Here is a 16,386-nt window from a genome sequence, read left to right as displayed (position 1 = left end):
AAAAAAAAAAAGTAACCTTCTTCAACATTTTAGCGCTAATTCTAATTTCTGTGCAAACGCAAACCAATTCTAACCATGCATTTAAAATATGCAGTTTCTCTATTACAGTTCAGTGGAAATTCCCCTCTCCAAATTGATTCTATGAATGACTGTTATATAAACCTCACCACTGCATGGTGAAGCAAGGATTCCGACTTAACAGCGGACCCACGTTTAGAGGGAGTCGTCCTTCCGTTCCTGCTTTTGCCTCATTGGTAGACTGGCTGCGAGAAGCGCAAAAGAGGATGCCTTCATCCGAGAGCCCTCGGTTTTCCAGGGGAGGGCCGCAAGGTACCACTGGGTGTGTCTGAAGAGGCCGCTAGGGAAGGCGGGTGACGAGCGTCGGAGCAGGAGGGGATCCGGGAGGGGCCTTCCCTCTGGCGGCGCAGTAACAACCCAGCACCGCCGGAGGACTCTGCATGCTTCTGGGGACGGCGCCAGGCCCACCTCCCGCAACTCGCGCCCTGGAACGCACACAGGAACCAGGTCTTTCACCCGCGAAAGCCGCTGTGGTGCCCCGCGCGGGAAATTTCAAGGGGCTCGGAAGCCACGCCCACCCCAGAACCGGAAGTTTTGCAATTAGCGCCACCAGCAGGCAGGGGATTTAGAAGGGACGGGGCCGCAAGCAGAAACTGCAATTCCCAGAATGCAGCGCAGGGTTTCCGGTTTCCGGCGAGAGGACCGGAGTGTGTTTACACCGGCGGCTCTGCGGCCGGGTTCCTTCCGCGGGACGGGTGAGGGCTCTGGGCCCCGGGTCGCGCGGGCTCGACATGTGTCCATTAGTTAGCTGGTTCCGTGGGAGTGGTGGGGTCGTCACCTAAGAGATAGTGCTCCTGTCCCACCATTAGCTGTCTGTAACCTTGGGCCGGTGACTTCACCTTTCTGAGTCACGGTTCCCTTGTCTTTAATGTTTAGTTGGTAATGCCTGCCTCAAGGAACAGTTGTGAGGATAAAATGATATGGTATATAAAAAGACCTATTTCTTTCCTTCCTTCTTATAAACCTGGAGATCGGTACCTTGAGGATGCCTTGGGGTCTGCTGTGCAGCTTCAAAGCCACACGGCCTTTTTTTTTTTTTTTTTTTTAGCTTCCCTACTAGAGGCCTCTTTGGAAGCAATAATGATTATAACGAGGGCTTGCCTTGGAGGATTCTTCCACCCTCAGAGTTTCTGATTCATTTTATGGGGACCCACATCTGCCAAGCGTTGGGACAATAAAGGCAAAAATTCTAGTCTTTGCTATCAGGGGCCTTCAGGAACGCGTTGGGGACTGGGGTTTGACAAGTATATAGATATTTGTAACCCTTTGCCCTGAGGGTATGTGGGAACAACAGAGGAAGGAGAGAGGGGACAGAGAAGGTTGTATTTGAGTTGATCTTGGTAGTTTGCTAAGAGGCCAGAGGGAGGAGGAGGAATTATACATGCAGAGTTAGCAGATGAACAGAGATATAAAGTGGGAGACGTTCGTTAAGACTTGAGGTTTCCTGGGGGTGGACTTAAGTGCTGGGGAGGTTAGGGCAGGGCAGGGCTCTGTTGGGGAGGAAGGCTGGCAGAGGGAACAGAAAGAATGTTGTCATAAAACAAAACAAAACATAAAACAAAACAAATGTTGTCATAAGCCAGGCTGTGGAGTTATAGACTTATTCACAGAAGTGGTTTGGAGTCGTTGGAGGAGTCCTAAGCAGAGGAATGTTTTGATAAGATCTGTGTTTTAAAGTGATGATTAACTATGGAGAACAAACAGATGGTTACCAGAACAGAGGTGGGTGGGGGGGATGGGTGAAATAGTGATGGAGATTGAGTACATTTGGCATGATGAGCACTGAGAAATGTACACGATTATTGAATCACTAGACTGTACACCTGAAAATAATATAACACTGTTTGTTAGCTATACTGAATTGAAAAAAAATAGTGATGAGTTGGGTGGCAGCATGGATATTTGATAGGAAGAGAGGCAAGAGGCAGGGGCTTGTTATAAAGCTATTGCAGTTCAAGCAAGAGTTGATGAAGAAAATTGGAAATAAGGAGTGTACGTAAGGGAGGGGGTTGGATGATCTCATTTGAACCTCACGACATTCCATTTTTATGTCCACTTTAAAGATAAAGAAACTGAGGCCTAGCGAGCTGAAGGTTTTTTGCTGTTTATCGTAGGATGGGTATAGAAAGGACCCCAGATTCTGGGGCGCCTGGGTGGCGCAGTCGGTTAAGCGTCCGACTTCAGCCAGGTCACGATCTCGCGTTCCGTGAGTTCGAGCCCCGCGTCGGGCTCTGAGCTGATGGCTCAGAGCCTGGAGCCTGTTTCCGATTCTGTGTCTCCCTCTCTCTCTGCCCCTCGCCCGTTCATGCTCTGTCTCTCTCTGTCCCAAAAATAAATAAACGTTGAAAAAAAAAAAAAAAGAAAGGACCCCAGATTCTAGTTCTGGCTTCCTGATGTTGCACCCTGTGTTTTTCCAACAGTGTCACAATGAATTATCTTTCATTCAGCCCCTTGGTGGGGTGGGGGTGGTGTAGGGTGGCAGTCTGTCCTTTAACCACTAAGGCTCTGTTCCTTTACAGGGAGAAAGAGAGAGCGCGAAAGAGAGAGGATGTCTCTCTCAGATTGGCATCTGGCGGTGAAGCTGGCCGACCAGCCACTTGCCCCAAAGTCTGTTCTTCAGTTGCCGGAGTCAGAGCTGGGTGAATACTCACTGGGGGGCTATAGTATTTCATTTCTGAAGCAACTCATTGCTGGAAAACTCCAGGAGTCTGTTCCAGACCCTGAGCTGATTGGTGAGTCTCTGAAACGGTTTGGGCTGCTGCTCTGCTGTCTTTCGGGGGAGGATACTTCGGGAATTACAAGGGTAAATTAAGAGTTTGGGATTTGTTGCCTCGTAATGTTAATGGTCCAGGGAAGTTAATGGTAGTTGGGTGAATAGAAACACAAACCATGAAATAAAATAAAACTATTGGTTGCCATTTCAGTTGCGCATTATACTGAGTTCCTTTATCACAGAGCTCCTTAACCATGACATTGTTAAATTCTTTCCCTGAAAGAGCAAGAATTTGGGGTACTCTAGGGAAGGAGCAGCTCGTTGGGGGAGGCCCCCAGTATATGGCATTTGAGATGGGTTTTAAAGGATAATTAGAAGGATTTGTGTTTTTGCTTGGTTGGATGGTTAGAGGGAAGGCAGTAAATAAAGGAAAGGAAGATGGTAAGGGTATTCTAGGTGGAGGAAGAGGGAATTTAAATATAATGTTAAATTATATCATAAACGTAATTTATAATGGCTGAGGTGTCCAACTGGCAAAAAGTATGTTCTTAGTCATAAAAACACTGGGTTCATCCTTTTTTGTTGTTGCATTTTCCCATTCATTTAAATATCAGTCAGCATGATGTTAAGCGCTAGAGCCTACCTGCGCATAGATTCTGTATTTTATGAGTTTGTACTTGCTAATAATTTGTTACTAAAATGTATTTATTAATAAAGAGTACTTTTTAAAGCACGTGTCCTTCTCCAGCTATCCGATCAAGATAAGTTTCTTAGGGGCAGAAACTATCTACACTGTTTTGAAGAATATAATATAAATGGACAGTTCTCTTTTTAGATCTGATCTACTGTGGTCGGAAGCTTAAAGACGACCAGACCCTTGACTTCTACGGCATCCAACCTGGGTCCACAGTCCATGTTCTGCGCAAGTCCTGGCCCGAGCCTGATCAGAAACCAGGTGAGTAAGGGCCCTTAGACAAGCAGAGTTTCTGTAATGTCTACACCGAAAGGGTCTGTGTGCTCTTGAGGCCTGGCCTGGGTGGAACAAAGAAGTGAGTTACTGAGATAGTGATGGAGGATATCTATTATTACCTAGTGGATTAGTCCCATTGGTAATAGAGTGCAGTTTTGATTTTTTTTTTTTAATGTTTCTTTATTTTCGAGAGAGAGAGAGAGACAGAGCACGAGCAGAGGAGGGGCAGAGAGAGAGGGAGACAGAATCCAAAGCAGGGTCCAGACTCGGAGCTGTCAGCACAGAGCCCGACACGGGGCTCAAACCCACGGATTGGGAGATCATGACCTGAGCCGAAGTCAGACGCTTAACTGACTGAGCCGCCCAGGTGCCCCAATAGAGTACAGTTTTGATCTACTTGCTGCCAACACCACTAACAGAAGGAGACTTGTTTCTCTACATTTTAAGTTCATTACCCATTGTATTCTAGTGGGGGTAGGAAGCGTGTGTCTCTTTAAACTTGTTTAGATTAACGGTTTATTTCTCAGTGAACTTTGGATCTCTTTGTTGTTGTTGTTCTTACTAGGAAAAAGCTGAAACTCCCTGTGCTCTCCTAATGCTGTAGCAAATCTTCCCACAAGTGGCCCTGGACAGCTCACTTCTGCTGTACTGGTAGTTTATTTTCCTGAAGCTTGAAAATATTTGAACAGTACTAAAGTAGCTCTTGGAGAACACTCACAAAACCTCGAATGCCCTTTTGATTTATTAATAAAAGGTGCTGCTTGGCATTCATAATTTCAGTTTTACATCTGTGTTTTAAAAGTGTCCCCAGGGTGCTCGCTTCGGCAGCACATATACTAAAAGTGTCCCCAGGGATAAAGCTAAGCTATGTAAAAGAGGTTTGTTAAACTGGCCATCTGACATATTTTTGAAATGTTCATGACTGCTGTGATTGGTTATCAGTCTGAAATATCCCCTCTTTTCAATTCTAAACATCAAGGACAAAAAGATCTCTTGTCCACTGACGGGAGGTGAGAAAGAGAAAAGCAGTCTCTGACATTCAAGGGTTGGCCTGGCCCTTGGCTAGGCCTTGAAACATGAACAATTTCAACAGATTGCCAACACCTGTAAGGCCACTCACTCTGAGACTATAATGGATCAAGACAAAAATAAGATCCCTCTCATTTCTGAACAGAGACAAAGCCCTGAGTGTTGTTCACATCACAGAAGTGACCAAATATCCCTCCATCCTGGCTATTATGAGCGGCTGTTGCTTCTTTACCAGTTACAGCGTTGGCCTCGCTCTAGTTTTCTTTCCTTCTAGCTAAGAATTATTAGCTATCCAATCATAAAATCACCCCCACTTCCTGACAGCATTCTATCCAGAACAAAACCCTACTTCTTGAAACCGCCCCCCCACCCCCGATCCCCCAGCCGAATCCCAAATCTTATAAATCTTCTGTAACATCATCGTATGGCGATACCCCCATTTCTCGTGGTGTGCATCCTTCCCTTTGTACAGAGCAGTGAGCCCAACTTGGTCCACTGCAGGTGTGCCCCTCTCGTCTTTGGCTGGAGGGCACTGACAGAAGGAAAGTAACATTTGTTGCTTCTTCAAGCCAGATTGTTTCTCTTTGATATCCCGTTTAATCATTAGACCTGCAGGCCAGGTAACAGCATTAGCATTTGATAGATGAAGAAAAGGAAAGTTAGAAAAGGTATTTATTCAAGGTCACCTACTTAGAAAATTAATGCAAGAGCTGGGATGTGAATCAGGTTTTCCTGGCTCTAGAGCCCACATTCTTTCCACTGGGCTGGCTGCTTCCCACTTCCAAAGAGTGAGGTAGAGATTAGCTCAGAGATGTTACAGAGACAACCACAGCTCTTAGCTGATGACTGGATTCAGATATTAAGAGTCCTTTTCCTCCTCCCTTTGGCCTGGAGTTTTATCTTTGAAACACGTGCATGTTTTATTGCGGGGTGAAAATAAACTTAGATCTGAAAAGAAACGGTTTCGCGGTGGCATTTTGGATATTTTATTTTTGAGTGCTCTTATAAAAGGAAGCACATTTCTGGGTCTCCCACTAGATTAGCGCCTGTAGGAGGAGAACCTGTCAGTCCCTCCCTTCCCACCTGGATCCCTTTGATGGTTCTCTGTGGCAGGTTACGGATCTCTTCAGGATCTTACTTAGCCTGCTGTTTGAGCAGGGACGTGTACCGTGAGCCCTGGCTACAAAAAAAAAAAAAAAATGACTTGGGATTCCATCAAAGCACCTCATTCTTTTATTCTCCCATGATTTTGCACACAGTCTCACTGAAGCTTAGAATACCTTCTCCTAGAAAACATCTGCTTTACCAATTAAAACTAAGCCAACGGCTAAACTTTCCCATATATACAAATCATAGTGTCCAAAGATCAGGAAGGAGCTTTGAGTCCCAGTGAAACGCTTGCTGTTGGGCGTAGGTGATAACAAGGTTAGGGGGTACAGTGTTTTTTCTTGGTTCTTATATATATATATGTATGTTTTAAGATTAAAAATAATATAGAAGCCTAAAAGAAAATATGACAGAGAAAACAATTAGCCTTGATCCTGCCAGCCTCCCTAAGTTCTCTTCTCCCCTTTGTCCCCTTCCAGCCTTGGACCACGTGCACACTGACACATTTTACGGAGTTTTACTAGAGAACATATGTACAACTTCGTGTTCTATTTCTTTCTCTTAACATATTGTGTCAGCATTGCTCCATATTGTTCAGATGGCTTTTGGTTCTTATTTTAAATCGCTGTCTAAAAGTCTACAGAGTTGGCTATACATTCCTCCTTTTCAAATGTAACAAGTCTAGAACTCCCGCAGTGGGATATTGATCGGAGCGGTCTCTTTCAGGTGCTGAGATCCACCACTGCCACCTGAACTTGAATTTGTTTGCCTTGTGTACTGGAGCTGCTCCAAAGAGGGTGTGGTTCTCCCATCTGTGGTGGCATCAGTGGGTTTTTCTGAATGGGCACTCATGTTCTTTGTGGGGTGCTGAGGGAACACGCTGGATGATGCTCTGCATCTACCGCAGGGACAGGGCCGGGTTGTAGGTAACTGAGTGTCTTGTCCCCAGAGCCTGTGGACAGAGTGGCTGCCCTGAGGGAGTTCCGGGTGCTGCACACTGCCCTGCACAGCAGCTCCTCCTACAGGGAGGCGGTGAGTGTGTGCCGAGGCCCCTCGCCCCAGACTCTTGCCAGGATGGCAGGAGAGGGTGTGAACGCTGGTGAGTGGTGTCGAGTGGGAGCTGGAAGCCTGTTACCATGGCTACTAAGAGTTCCTTGGGGAGTTTTTGTCGTGTCTGTGGGTCTCAGTAGAGCCCTATCATCCCCCAAACAGGCTCTCTCAGCTAGGTCTTGTTGATTTCCTCTCGTGAGAATGATACTACCTCTCCTGATATTGGATTGGCCTCACGGAATGAATATAGTTACAGCCAATGGATCCACATGCTGTTTCTGCCGGGCGTCATTCTTTGACTTTTGCTGAACTGCCTGCCCACTGCTCCTTACCTGGATTTCCTCACTGGGCAAATGTGCTGATGTCTTTCTGTAGGAGAGTTGATAAGCAGAATTAATAGAGCTGCAAACTTCCCGACATATATGCATATGAAATGATAATTTTACAGAGATTGAAAAGGGCTTTTGGCACCTAGAAGAACGTTTGCCATTGGGCTTACAAAGAGAGGTTTTATTTTGGAAGCATTAGAACTACAGATGAGGGACAGGACTAGAGATTGAAGGTTTACCGTGGTCTTGCTTTCTTTAAAAATTGTTTGTTTCCCCTCCAGTAAGCTACAATCTTAGAGAAAAAAGTTCATGTGTTTCCTGGGGCTATTGTTCCACTGTGGTGGTGTGCATGCAAGCACACAGAGGGAGGAAGCACTTCAGCAGCGTGCAGGTGTTTGCTGAGTGGATTGAGCTGGTTGAGTGCTCAGCGCCCCTGCCCCCACCCCCATTTCTCCTGCAGGTCTTTAAGATGCTCAGCAATAAGGAATCTCTGGATCAGATCATTGTGGCCACCCCAGGTCTCAGCAGTGACCCCATTGCCCTCGGTAAGTGCAGGACTGAGCCTGAGGAAACAGGAGTTGTTGGAGAAGGAGAAACAGGGAGAGGCAATTACCATCTTGTGAAGAACCACTGGTCTCGTTGGGGCGAGGGGTAACCAAGATGTGTTACATACACCCAGCCCTCCAAGAGCGGTCAGTGCTGCTGAGAAATCATGGCCTAGCTAACATCATAGATGAGATGGTAGGTTGCCAGATGGGGGCAGCATTTTGCCCCCAGGAGGGAAGACTTCCTACACACTTTGGTGGCCAAGGGAGGAACCCAGACATATGGGGAAGAGAGGCTGATGTGTCGGTATGCAGCATGTGACCTAAGTGCAGAGGGAGGTGATGAGTGGGGAACACGGTGGAGAACACTTGGGTTGTGCTTCTTGGTGTTTTGTTTCCTCCCCTTCTCATGAGAGCTGCTCTGTGGTCCTGTGTCCCTGTTGAACTGGTTGCTCTGAGGCCTAAAGCCTCTTCATACCCTCCTAGACTAGGAAGAGTCTCTGAGGTGAGCCCTGTTCTCCTTCAGGTGTTCTCCAGGACAAGGACCTCTTCTCTGTCTTCGCTGATCCCAGCATGCTTGATACGTAAGTCTACCCATCTTATTAAAGGGTACCCTGTGTCTCCTCATGGTTGGGCCAGAAACCTAATCGTCACCCCAGATTCTGCTCTTAGAGCCCAACCCCATCTCTCCCAAAGTCTACCTGTTAAGTATGTCAGCAGGTGAGAAAGAGCAGGGGCTCCCAGTAGACCGACCAAGCCCAGGGACAGGACACGTGGAGATGCAGAGTTGAAGCAGGGTTCTGGGGGAGGTGGCTTTGCAGCCGGGCTCAGTTCAGTGCTTATTCGGTAGACATTGGAGAGCCTTTAAAAAAAAAAAAAAAAAAAAAAAAAAAAAAAAATATATATATATATATATATATATATATATATATATATATATGTAAAAATATATATAAATGCAAATATATATAAAAGTATATATATATGTGTGTGTGTGTGTATATATATATATACACACACACACACATATATATATACTTTTTTTTTTGAGAGAGTGAGAGAGCGAACACACACATGCACAAGCAGGGGAGGGGCAAAGAGAGAGGGAGGCAGAGGATCCAAAGCGGGCCCCATGCTGACAGTAGAGAGCCTGATGCAGGGCTTGAACTCACGATCCACAAGATCATGACCTGAGCCGAAGTCGGATGCTTAACCAACGGAGCCACCCAGGTGCCCTGAGCCTTTAAAATATTTTAAGATGGGGAAAGATGCAGGAGCATTGATCCCTAAAATTTTAGAACTAGAAGGGACAGTACAGGTTATAGACCTTATTTTGTAAGTGAAGAAAACAGCTCCACCCTGGGAAGAGAAGGCACCTGACAGAGGTCATCCAGGAAAGTAGTGACGGAGATGAGACTAGAGAGAGACCCCTGAGCCGCCTTGGCTGTGCATGTCCTATCATGCCTTGCCAGAGGGGAAGGTGAAACATTGGCAGTGGACCCTAGGACTGGCGGCCTTGCCATTGCTGCTGAGGGCAGGGCAGGAGAACAGAGCCAACCGGTGGGAGGTGCCAAGGAATTTAAAGTCAGGCAAGGGAATGCAGCTGTTTTGAGGGGCACCCAGAACTGCTGGCATGCTGAGGGGTCTCTTTCCTTCTTAGTCACCTTGTGTTTCTTCCTGCCTCTGTCCCAGGTTGGTGCCTGCTCACCCAGCCCTGGTCAATGCCATTGTCCTCGTTCTGCACTCGGTGGCGGGTAGCACCCCACTGCCAGGAGCTGACTCCTCTTCGAGGAGCATGCCCTCCAGCTCGTACCGGGACATGCCAGGTAGGCCCCAGAAAGCGTAACGTAGGCCCCCTCGGGAGTCGGCTGTGGCCCAGGGATTTGCTTTACTCAGCAGCTATGTATAGCGCTGGCAGAGGGCGTTCCTCGGGAACTCTCGGTTTGAGTCAGGGAGTGCATCTGTCCTGTAATTTTCCAAGGGGAGAGATGAAAATGTGAATTTGGAGAGTATCTGAACTGAGATTCTGGAGCTACGCCTGTGCCTTTCTGTTCTTCCTCTCGAAATCTGTTCTCCCTCCTCCAGGTGGCTTCCTGTTTGAAGGGCTCTCTGACGATGAGGACGACTTTCACCCAGTAAGTGGCCTGGCTGCTTGCCATTTAGAGGAGATGGTGCCAGGGATGCGCCTCTCCCTGGGACTTGGCACACCCAAGCCGGGGGGTGGTCTTAACCCCTCTGGTGGCCAATCTATGTCATACTATTCCTTTCTGAACCTGGCAGCTTGGGGAGGCTCCTTCGGTTCCTGCCGCGGGGGCGGGGTTCATCTGGGAATGTCTCAGTGCCACTTCCCTGATCCTGGGCACCTCCCTTCTCCAGACCTCCAGGTCCACGCCTTCTAGCAGCACACCCAGCTCCCGCCCAGCCTCCCTGGGGTACAGTGGAGCTGCTGGCCCCCGGCCCATTACCCAGAGCGAGCTGGCCACTGCCCTGGCCCTGGCCAGCACTCCGGAGAGCAGCTCTCACACACCAACTCCTGGCACCCAGGTATGAAGATGGGGGCCGGGCCCCCAGGGGAGAAGTTCCCCAGCAGTACAGTGGATTTACCTTTGCTGACCCTGGTGCTAGATCTGGTTTGAGCTGAAGTCTTCCTGGAACCCTGGTGGGGTTCTCACTGCAGCCCGGTCACCCTCTCCCTGACTTGCCTTTAGGGCTTAGCATCCGGGGTGCAGTACAGTCCAGAATTCCTCCCCTCATCGTTCAGAACCTCCCCTCGCGTAGTGTGCCCTTCCTCATCCTTGACAGGTCTCAGCCGTCACCGGCTTAAGCGTTCCTGGTAATGGTCACTCTAGCTGCCAAGGCCATCTCTCCCAATGCTGCGGTCCTAGGCTAGGTCAGAGGCTCAGTTCCATTTCCCTGGGCAGAAGAGGATGGAATCTTTTCTGGCCTCAGCGAGCTTTTAGGCACCCCTGTGTGGTTGTCCCATGTAGGTGTCTATTGGGAGGCAGTAGTTGGGTACCCCAGGGACCCACGATGGGGTGCCATGACGGTCTCATGTATGTACTGGAAGATTGAGGTGTCTCTGAGGGTGGCACTAACCACTGATTTGTCTCTAGGGCCATTCCTCAGGGACCTCACCAATGTCCTCTGGTGTCCAGTCAGGGACACCCATCACCAACGATCTCTTCAGCCAAGCCCTACAGCACGCTCTGCAGGCCTCTGGGCAGCCCAGCCTTCAGGTCAGTTTTCCCCACTCCGGTATCCATGCAGCTGCCTGGTTACTTTGAATACGGAGCTTCTTTCTGCTCTCTAGAGGGCCTTCTTCGCTCTAGGAACAGCTGGTGCCTGGCAGTGTGACAGGAGAGGATGCTCCCAGCAAGGGCAGTTTTCCCTGTGGCTTCCACTCCTGCACCCTGTGGCCCTGGCCTGACTCCACTGACTGTGTGGCTGGGACACTTAATGGCCGTTTTAGTCAAAGAGTCATTCATTCATTCCGTGAGCATTGACTGAGTATTGAGTACTGAAATACCAGATCTGGGTCCAGCTCCTGGGGCAGAGGTGAGCCATCATCATCTCTGCCATGGAGGGGTACCAGGGGATTGAAACGGGAGCAGTAGAGCGAGAAGCCCGGCCCAGGCTTCGAGTGAGGGCCTGGGTCAGGCAGAACTTTTCTGAGGAAGGAGCATTTGAACTGATTATCAAAGAATTGGTTAGAGGTTAGCCAGACAGGAAAGGGGTATTTGGGAGGATGGTGTCCAGGTACAGGCAGCCACCTGTTGGAGCAAATGTGTGGAGGTACATGTGACATCCCCGGGCCTGCAAGGCCAGAAGGCAGTGTCCTCATGGAAAAGATCCTCAGACGGAGCCAGAGAACAGGGGAGCAGGACCCTGAGTGTGACAGCCCTGAGTGTTTGAGGAAGGAGACCAGACTTGATCCTGTAGTCACCAGGGAGCCAAGGAAGGTTTCAGCAGGGAATGACACCATGGCTGCTCTGCTTCATAGAAAGGTCACTCGAGCAACTAAATGGAAGACCGTAGGAGCCAACGTTTTATTGCATATCTCTGTGCCTGAGCTGTCTGCTTCACTCTGTTTCCTTTGCTTTGTTTCCTTCACTCTGTTTCCAAACACTTTGTTTCCTTTGTTTCCTTCACTCTGTTTCCACTCTGTTTCCTGAGCCTGGGGGTGAATGTCATTTCTGGAATTGGTCCAGGGTCATATAGCCATCAAGTGGGAAAGACAGGGTTCAAGCTCCCGTGGTTTCCTCTAAACCTGTGTGGTCCCAGTGGACAGTGAGGGGAATAGAAGCAGGGTCCGTGGACAGCTTGTCTTTTCCATTCCTTCATCTTCCCCAGCTAGATGCCTGTTCACTCTGCTGTCCAGCTCAAGAGCTTTCACTGGCTCCACCTGACCAACCAAGTTGGTTTGTGTGGTTTTTGAAAGACCCTCCACACCTCACTGCCTGCCCATCTCTCTGAATTTGCATTTCATCCCCACTGCCTTCTTCCCACGAGTGAGCACATTGTCTTCCCTAAGTTGTGCACTTCCTCCTTCATGAAGTAGAGATATTGATAAAGCTTTGAAAGTACTAAAAGAAAATGTGGGGGGTGCCTGGGTGGTTCAGTCGGTTGAGCATCTGTCTTCGGCTCAGGTCATGATCTCACAGCTCGTGAGTTCAAGCCCTGCGTTGGGCTCTGTGCTGACAGCTCAGAGCCTGGAGCCTGCTTCGGATTCTGTGTCTCGCTCTCTCTCTGCCCCTCCCCTGCTCATGCTCTGTCTCTCTCTCTCTCTCTCTCTCTCTGTCAAAAATAAACATTAAAAAAACTTAAAAAAAAAAAAGATTTAAAAAAAAAGAAAGAAAGAAAATGTGGGTTAATTTCTTTAAACCCTTGTAGTGGAGAGGGCCTTTTGTAGCTGAGAGTCAAAATCCAGGAGCCATTACATAAAGAGTAATACATTCTGAGTTTGTAAAAGTGAAGATTTCTGCATAGGAAACCACACCAAACCAGAAGCAAAGACCAAAGGCCAACAACAAACAGGGAAAAAGTCTGTAACACATACCAGGCAAAACTTCCCTGGTGTGTAGAATTCTAGTAACTTAGGACCAACAACTCCATAGAAAAATGGGCAAAGGACAGGAACAGGCTCTTCATGGAAAGGAAGTGCTGATTAACGCCATGATTCCTTCCAGCCCCATTTCTTGGAATTTCTCCTGGAGTTATGTGTGTGCATGTAGAAAATGACATTTGTACAGAGGCCATCACTTTGGCATCGTTTGTAGTGGCGAAGGGTTGGAAACAGCTCAGTTATGGTACATTTCAAGACACGTATGAGTTGGAATATTGTACAGTTATTAAAAAGCTCTCTAGTGGCAAAGAGAGATCATCAGGCTACGTTAATTATGTTGGAAAAAAGGCAGGTGCTGAGGGTAGAACAGGGTCTAAGAAAAGAGTAGCTATGGGAATATATATTTGTATTTTCTCAAAGATAAGTAAAATAGGTTCTCTGGGGTGGGTATGGGAGTGGATAGAGGGAAACTTTTCACTATGCATCACACTCAAAAACAAAACTAATTTAAAAATGTACCCCCTCCCCCCATCTGTGTGTATGTGTCTGTCTGTCTATACATAGAGCAGGAGAAAGAAAGTAATTTAATTTTTTAAAATTTAGATAGTGAGTAATCTGTGCCTTCTTTTTTGATCCTTATGTTAAATTTTTCCTTTTTTAATTGGGAAAACTTCTCGTTTGTTCTCTAAACTCTCAAGGCCCTCTGGTAGTCTTCCTAGAAGCCCTGTGTTCTGCGGAACTTCACATCAGCGATTTTGCCTTAGGAACCGACCTTCGTCCCTCCCCCTGAGAGAGCAGACCCCAGCAAGTCTACTGAGGATCCCAGCTAACGGCTTCCGCTTGTCCTGTCTTTCTGCAGAGCCAGTGGCAGCCCCAGCTGCAGCAGCTGCGCGACATGGGCATCCAGGACGACGAGCTGAGCCTGCGGGCCCTGCAGGCCACTGGCGGCGACATCCAAGCGGCGCTGGAGCTCATCTTTGCCGGAGGAGCCCCGTGAACTCCTGCTCCTCCTGACCCCCCAGCAAACTGCCAAGGCGGCTGCCCGTGGGAGGCACTCCTGAAGGTGCCCCATCTCTCCTCTCCCCAATACATCTGATGGTCGACCTTCCGTCTTGTCCATTGCTTGGCCGTTCTGGCTGATCTGAGCTGGTGGAGGCAATGGGGCAAGCGTGGTGTGTGGGTCTTGGCGCCGTGGGATCAGGGATTGTGGCCTGCCCCTGCTTCTGAGCCCTGGGTGGAGAATTTTAGACCCACATCACGGGATGCTGTGTGATGCCCACATTCTCTTTTTTGGAGAAGTTTCCAGTGATAGCGCCAGGACCATTGGTACGTTGGGGTGTGGCAGCCTCAGGACATGCCCAAGGCTGGAGCAGAGCCGCCACCCAGCGTCCAGGGTGGCTGCTGTGGCGGCTGTGGCCAGAAGAGGCCTGCGCTTCTGAGATGACCCCAGTCTGAGGAGTGGCCAGGTGTCCTTTTACTGTGAGCGGGTAGGGCAGCTCTCCTTCCCACAGGCTCCCACAAGATTCCGTATTCCTCCCCTGGCCTCCTCTCGCCAGGGAGTCTTTGATGCCTATTCTGTAACCACGCCAGACTCTGGGCCTCAGAGCTGTGCCAGGAGGCAGGGCCCTCTTCTCTGTCCTCAAGGCGTAAATACAAGAGCAGTTAAATAACAATACTAAACAACAACACCAACACGAACAGGGCTCAGCTTTCATCTTGAAGAGAGGGCACCAACCCCCAAGCTGCCGCTCCATCTGCCCGAGCTCTCGTTCCCCTTGGCACAGTGTTTTCTACTGCGTCGCAGACACGTCCAAGTTGAGCGAGTGGGTTTCGTGTGCTCTGAATACTTTGTCAGGAAAAGATCCTTCCCCTCAGATGGTGTTTCAGTGGAAAGGAGCTCAGGTCTGCGCCTGCCCTGTGCCTTAGGCAGACGTCCTGCCCACAGCATCCACCGTCCTGGTCATTCAGCCTCTGCTTGTCACTTCCTGGGACAAGAGGTCTACCACTGATAAGGACTGCCTCTTCTGTCCTTTGGTCCCATCTCTGCCCCGAGGGAGCACACAGACAAGCCTGCTGCCCTCTCTGCTCTGTTAGCGTGGCTTTAGTTAGGGAGAGGGGTGACAATTCACTTGCCCCTTTGGCCTGTGCTGGTTTTGGTGCCTCGCACATCCTGTTCTCCATGAATGACTTCCTTATCAGTGATGCTCTTAAGAGGAGGCGCTCAGGAGACCCCCTGTTCTAGATATGGCCTGAGTAGCATAGTGTTCTGTCCCTCCTCCAGAAACTGTGAAGTCTTGCCACATTTCCCTCTCCATCCTAGAATTAATGTTGAGAGGTGTTTGCATTTGCTGCAAAGGCTTGGAACTTACCAGGCTTCTTGGTGCTGGGCCTCTTTTGGGCCTCAGTGGTCTACCTGGAGCCCAGCTGCCTCCTTGTGGGTGGGAACAAAGACCAAGAAGGAAGCTCTCTGTCTTTTCACCCAACGTCTCTGGCTTGTCTGTGGTAGAAACAGAGGTCATTTCCAGCCACATGGGACCACTTGCTGACACAGCCCTTCTCCCCATGACACTGCATGCCTAGAGCTAGTTTCCATTCTGTGGCCACTCATACCCTGACCCTGGGGACTGCCATCACAAGCACTGGGGCTCAACTCTCCCACACCATCATGCTGGGGGACATTTGAGTAACCCTGCCCTGTCCCTGGAACTGACCCCCCAAATACCAGTTGCACTGTTTCCAAGAATTGAACCGTTTCCACGATTTCCCCTTCCCTTCTTTGTCAGCTCTTTCCTCCTAGGTCTTGGCAAGTTGGCTTTACTTCCTGTGGCCATGTTTTAAATAATATATGTTGAGTCTGATAAGCGCCCGCACAGAGCCTGGGGCTTTCCACGGGCCAAGGACTCCTTCCTCACCATTGTTCCCTTTACTCTCCCAAAAAACATTCGTTCAGCCTCTGCTCTGTGCCAGGTAAACCTGATGGGGTCCTTGCTGTCACAGAGCCACATCATTGGGAAGACAGAAAAACAGATGTTTACACTAAAGCCTGATGACAGGCAGACGAGGCAGGTCCCCATAGAAAGGGGAGAAAGGGTCCCCATAGAAAGGGTTAGGGTGGGGGTGTGTGAGTGAGGGAGAGCTTCTTGGAGAGAGTGGTGTCTGACTTGAGAGCTGAGGGGGAGGAGGAGTTGGGCAGGAAAGTGGATGTGCTGAGAGGGCCAGAAGCAGGGAGAATACAGCTCCTGTAGCCCTGTGTGGCAGGGTGGATTTTTGAGGTAGGCAGAGGCTGGATCCTTTTAAGCCATGTATAAAGAGTTTGGACTTCCCTTAAGAACACTGGGAGTCACAGGAGATTTTGAGTCCAGGGAGAGTGAGGTTTGCATTGTAGATAGGTCACTGGCTGCTGTGTGTGAACAGGTGGAGAGTGGGGCAGGCTTGAGGCAGGGAGGCCAGTGAGGAAGCTGTGATCCACTAAGCACTGACCGTGGGCTCACCTGGCAGTCTGG

The 16,386-nt window shown here is 49.1% G+C and overlaps 1 protein-coding gene across 2 annotated transcripts; it reads left to right on the top strand.

The window, feature by feature from the left end:
* The first annotated feature begins 632 nt into the window (after positions 1 to 632).
* On the top strand, positions 633 to 13,991 carry UBL7 (ubiquitin like 7). Of its 2 annotated transcripts, none has more exons than XM_086711206.1 (11): positions 633 to 773; positions 2,598 to 2,810; positions 3,615 to 3,746; positions 6,847 to 6,929; positions 7,737 to 7,821; positions 8,348 to 8,405; positions 9,514 to 9,647; positions 9,907 to 9,956; positions 10,198 to 10,365; positions 10,935 to 11,057; positions 13,743 to 13,991. In XM_086711206.1, the coding sequence occupies exons 1-11, from the start codon at positions 686 to 688 to the stop codon at positions 13,878 to 13,880; spliced, it is 1,272 nt and encodes a 423-aa protein (XP_086567332.1). In that variant the 5' UTR covers positions 633 to 685; the 3' UTR covers positions 13,881 to 13,991. The 2 variants fall into 2 exon arrangements, with proteins under 2 accessions (XP_086567332.1, XP_086567333.1); XM_086711207.1 differs by having other exon boundaries at positions 634 to 773; positions 3,627 to 3,746.
* The last annotated feature ends 2,395 nt before the right edge of the window (positions 13,992 to 16,386 follow it).

This window comes from Puma concolor, chromosome B3 (assembly GCF_028749965.1).
Source record: "Puma concolor isolate L17-30 chromosome B3, mPumCon1.1.hap2, whole genome shotgun sequence".
Lineage (NCBI taxonomy): Eukaryota > Metazoa > Chordata > Mammalia > Carnivora > Felidae > Puma > Puma concolor.
The sequence above is the reverse complement of the archived record's forward strand: the minus strand, read 5'-3'. Positions and strand labels throughout refer to the sequence as shown.

Bases quoted from the DNA above. Each gene is read 5' to 3' on its own strand.
- UBL7 (XM_086711206.1), top strand. From the start codon at position 686: ATGCAGCGCAGGGTTTCCGGTTTCCGGCGAGAGGACCGGAGTGTGTTT. The intron at 3,747-6,846 runs GTGAGTAAGGGC...TCTTGTCCCCAG, and splicing joins CGAGCCTGATCAGAAACCAG to AGCCTGTGGACAGAGTGGCT. The intron at 11,058-13,742 runs GTCAGTTTTCCC...GTCTTTCTGCAG, and splicing joins CTGGGCAGCCCAGCCTTCAG to AGCCAGTGGCAGCCCCAGCT.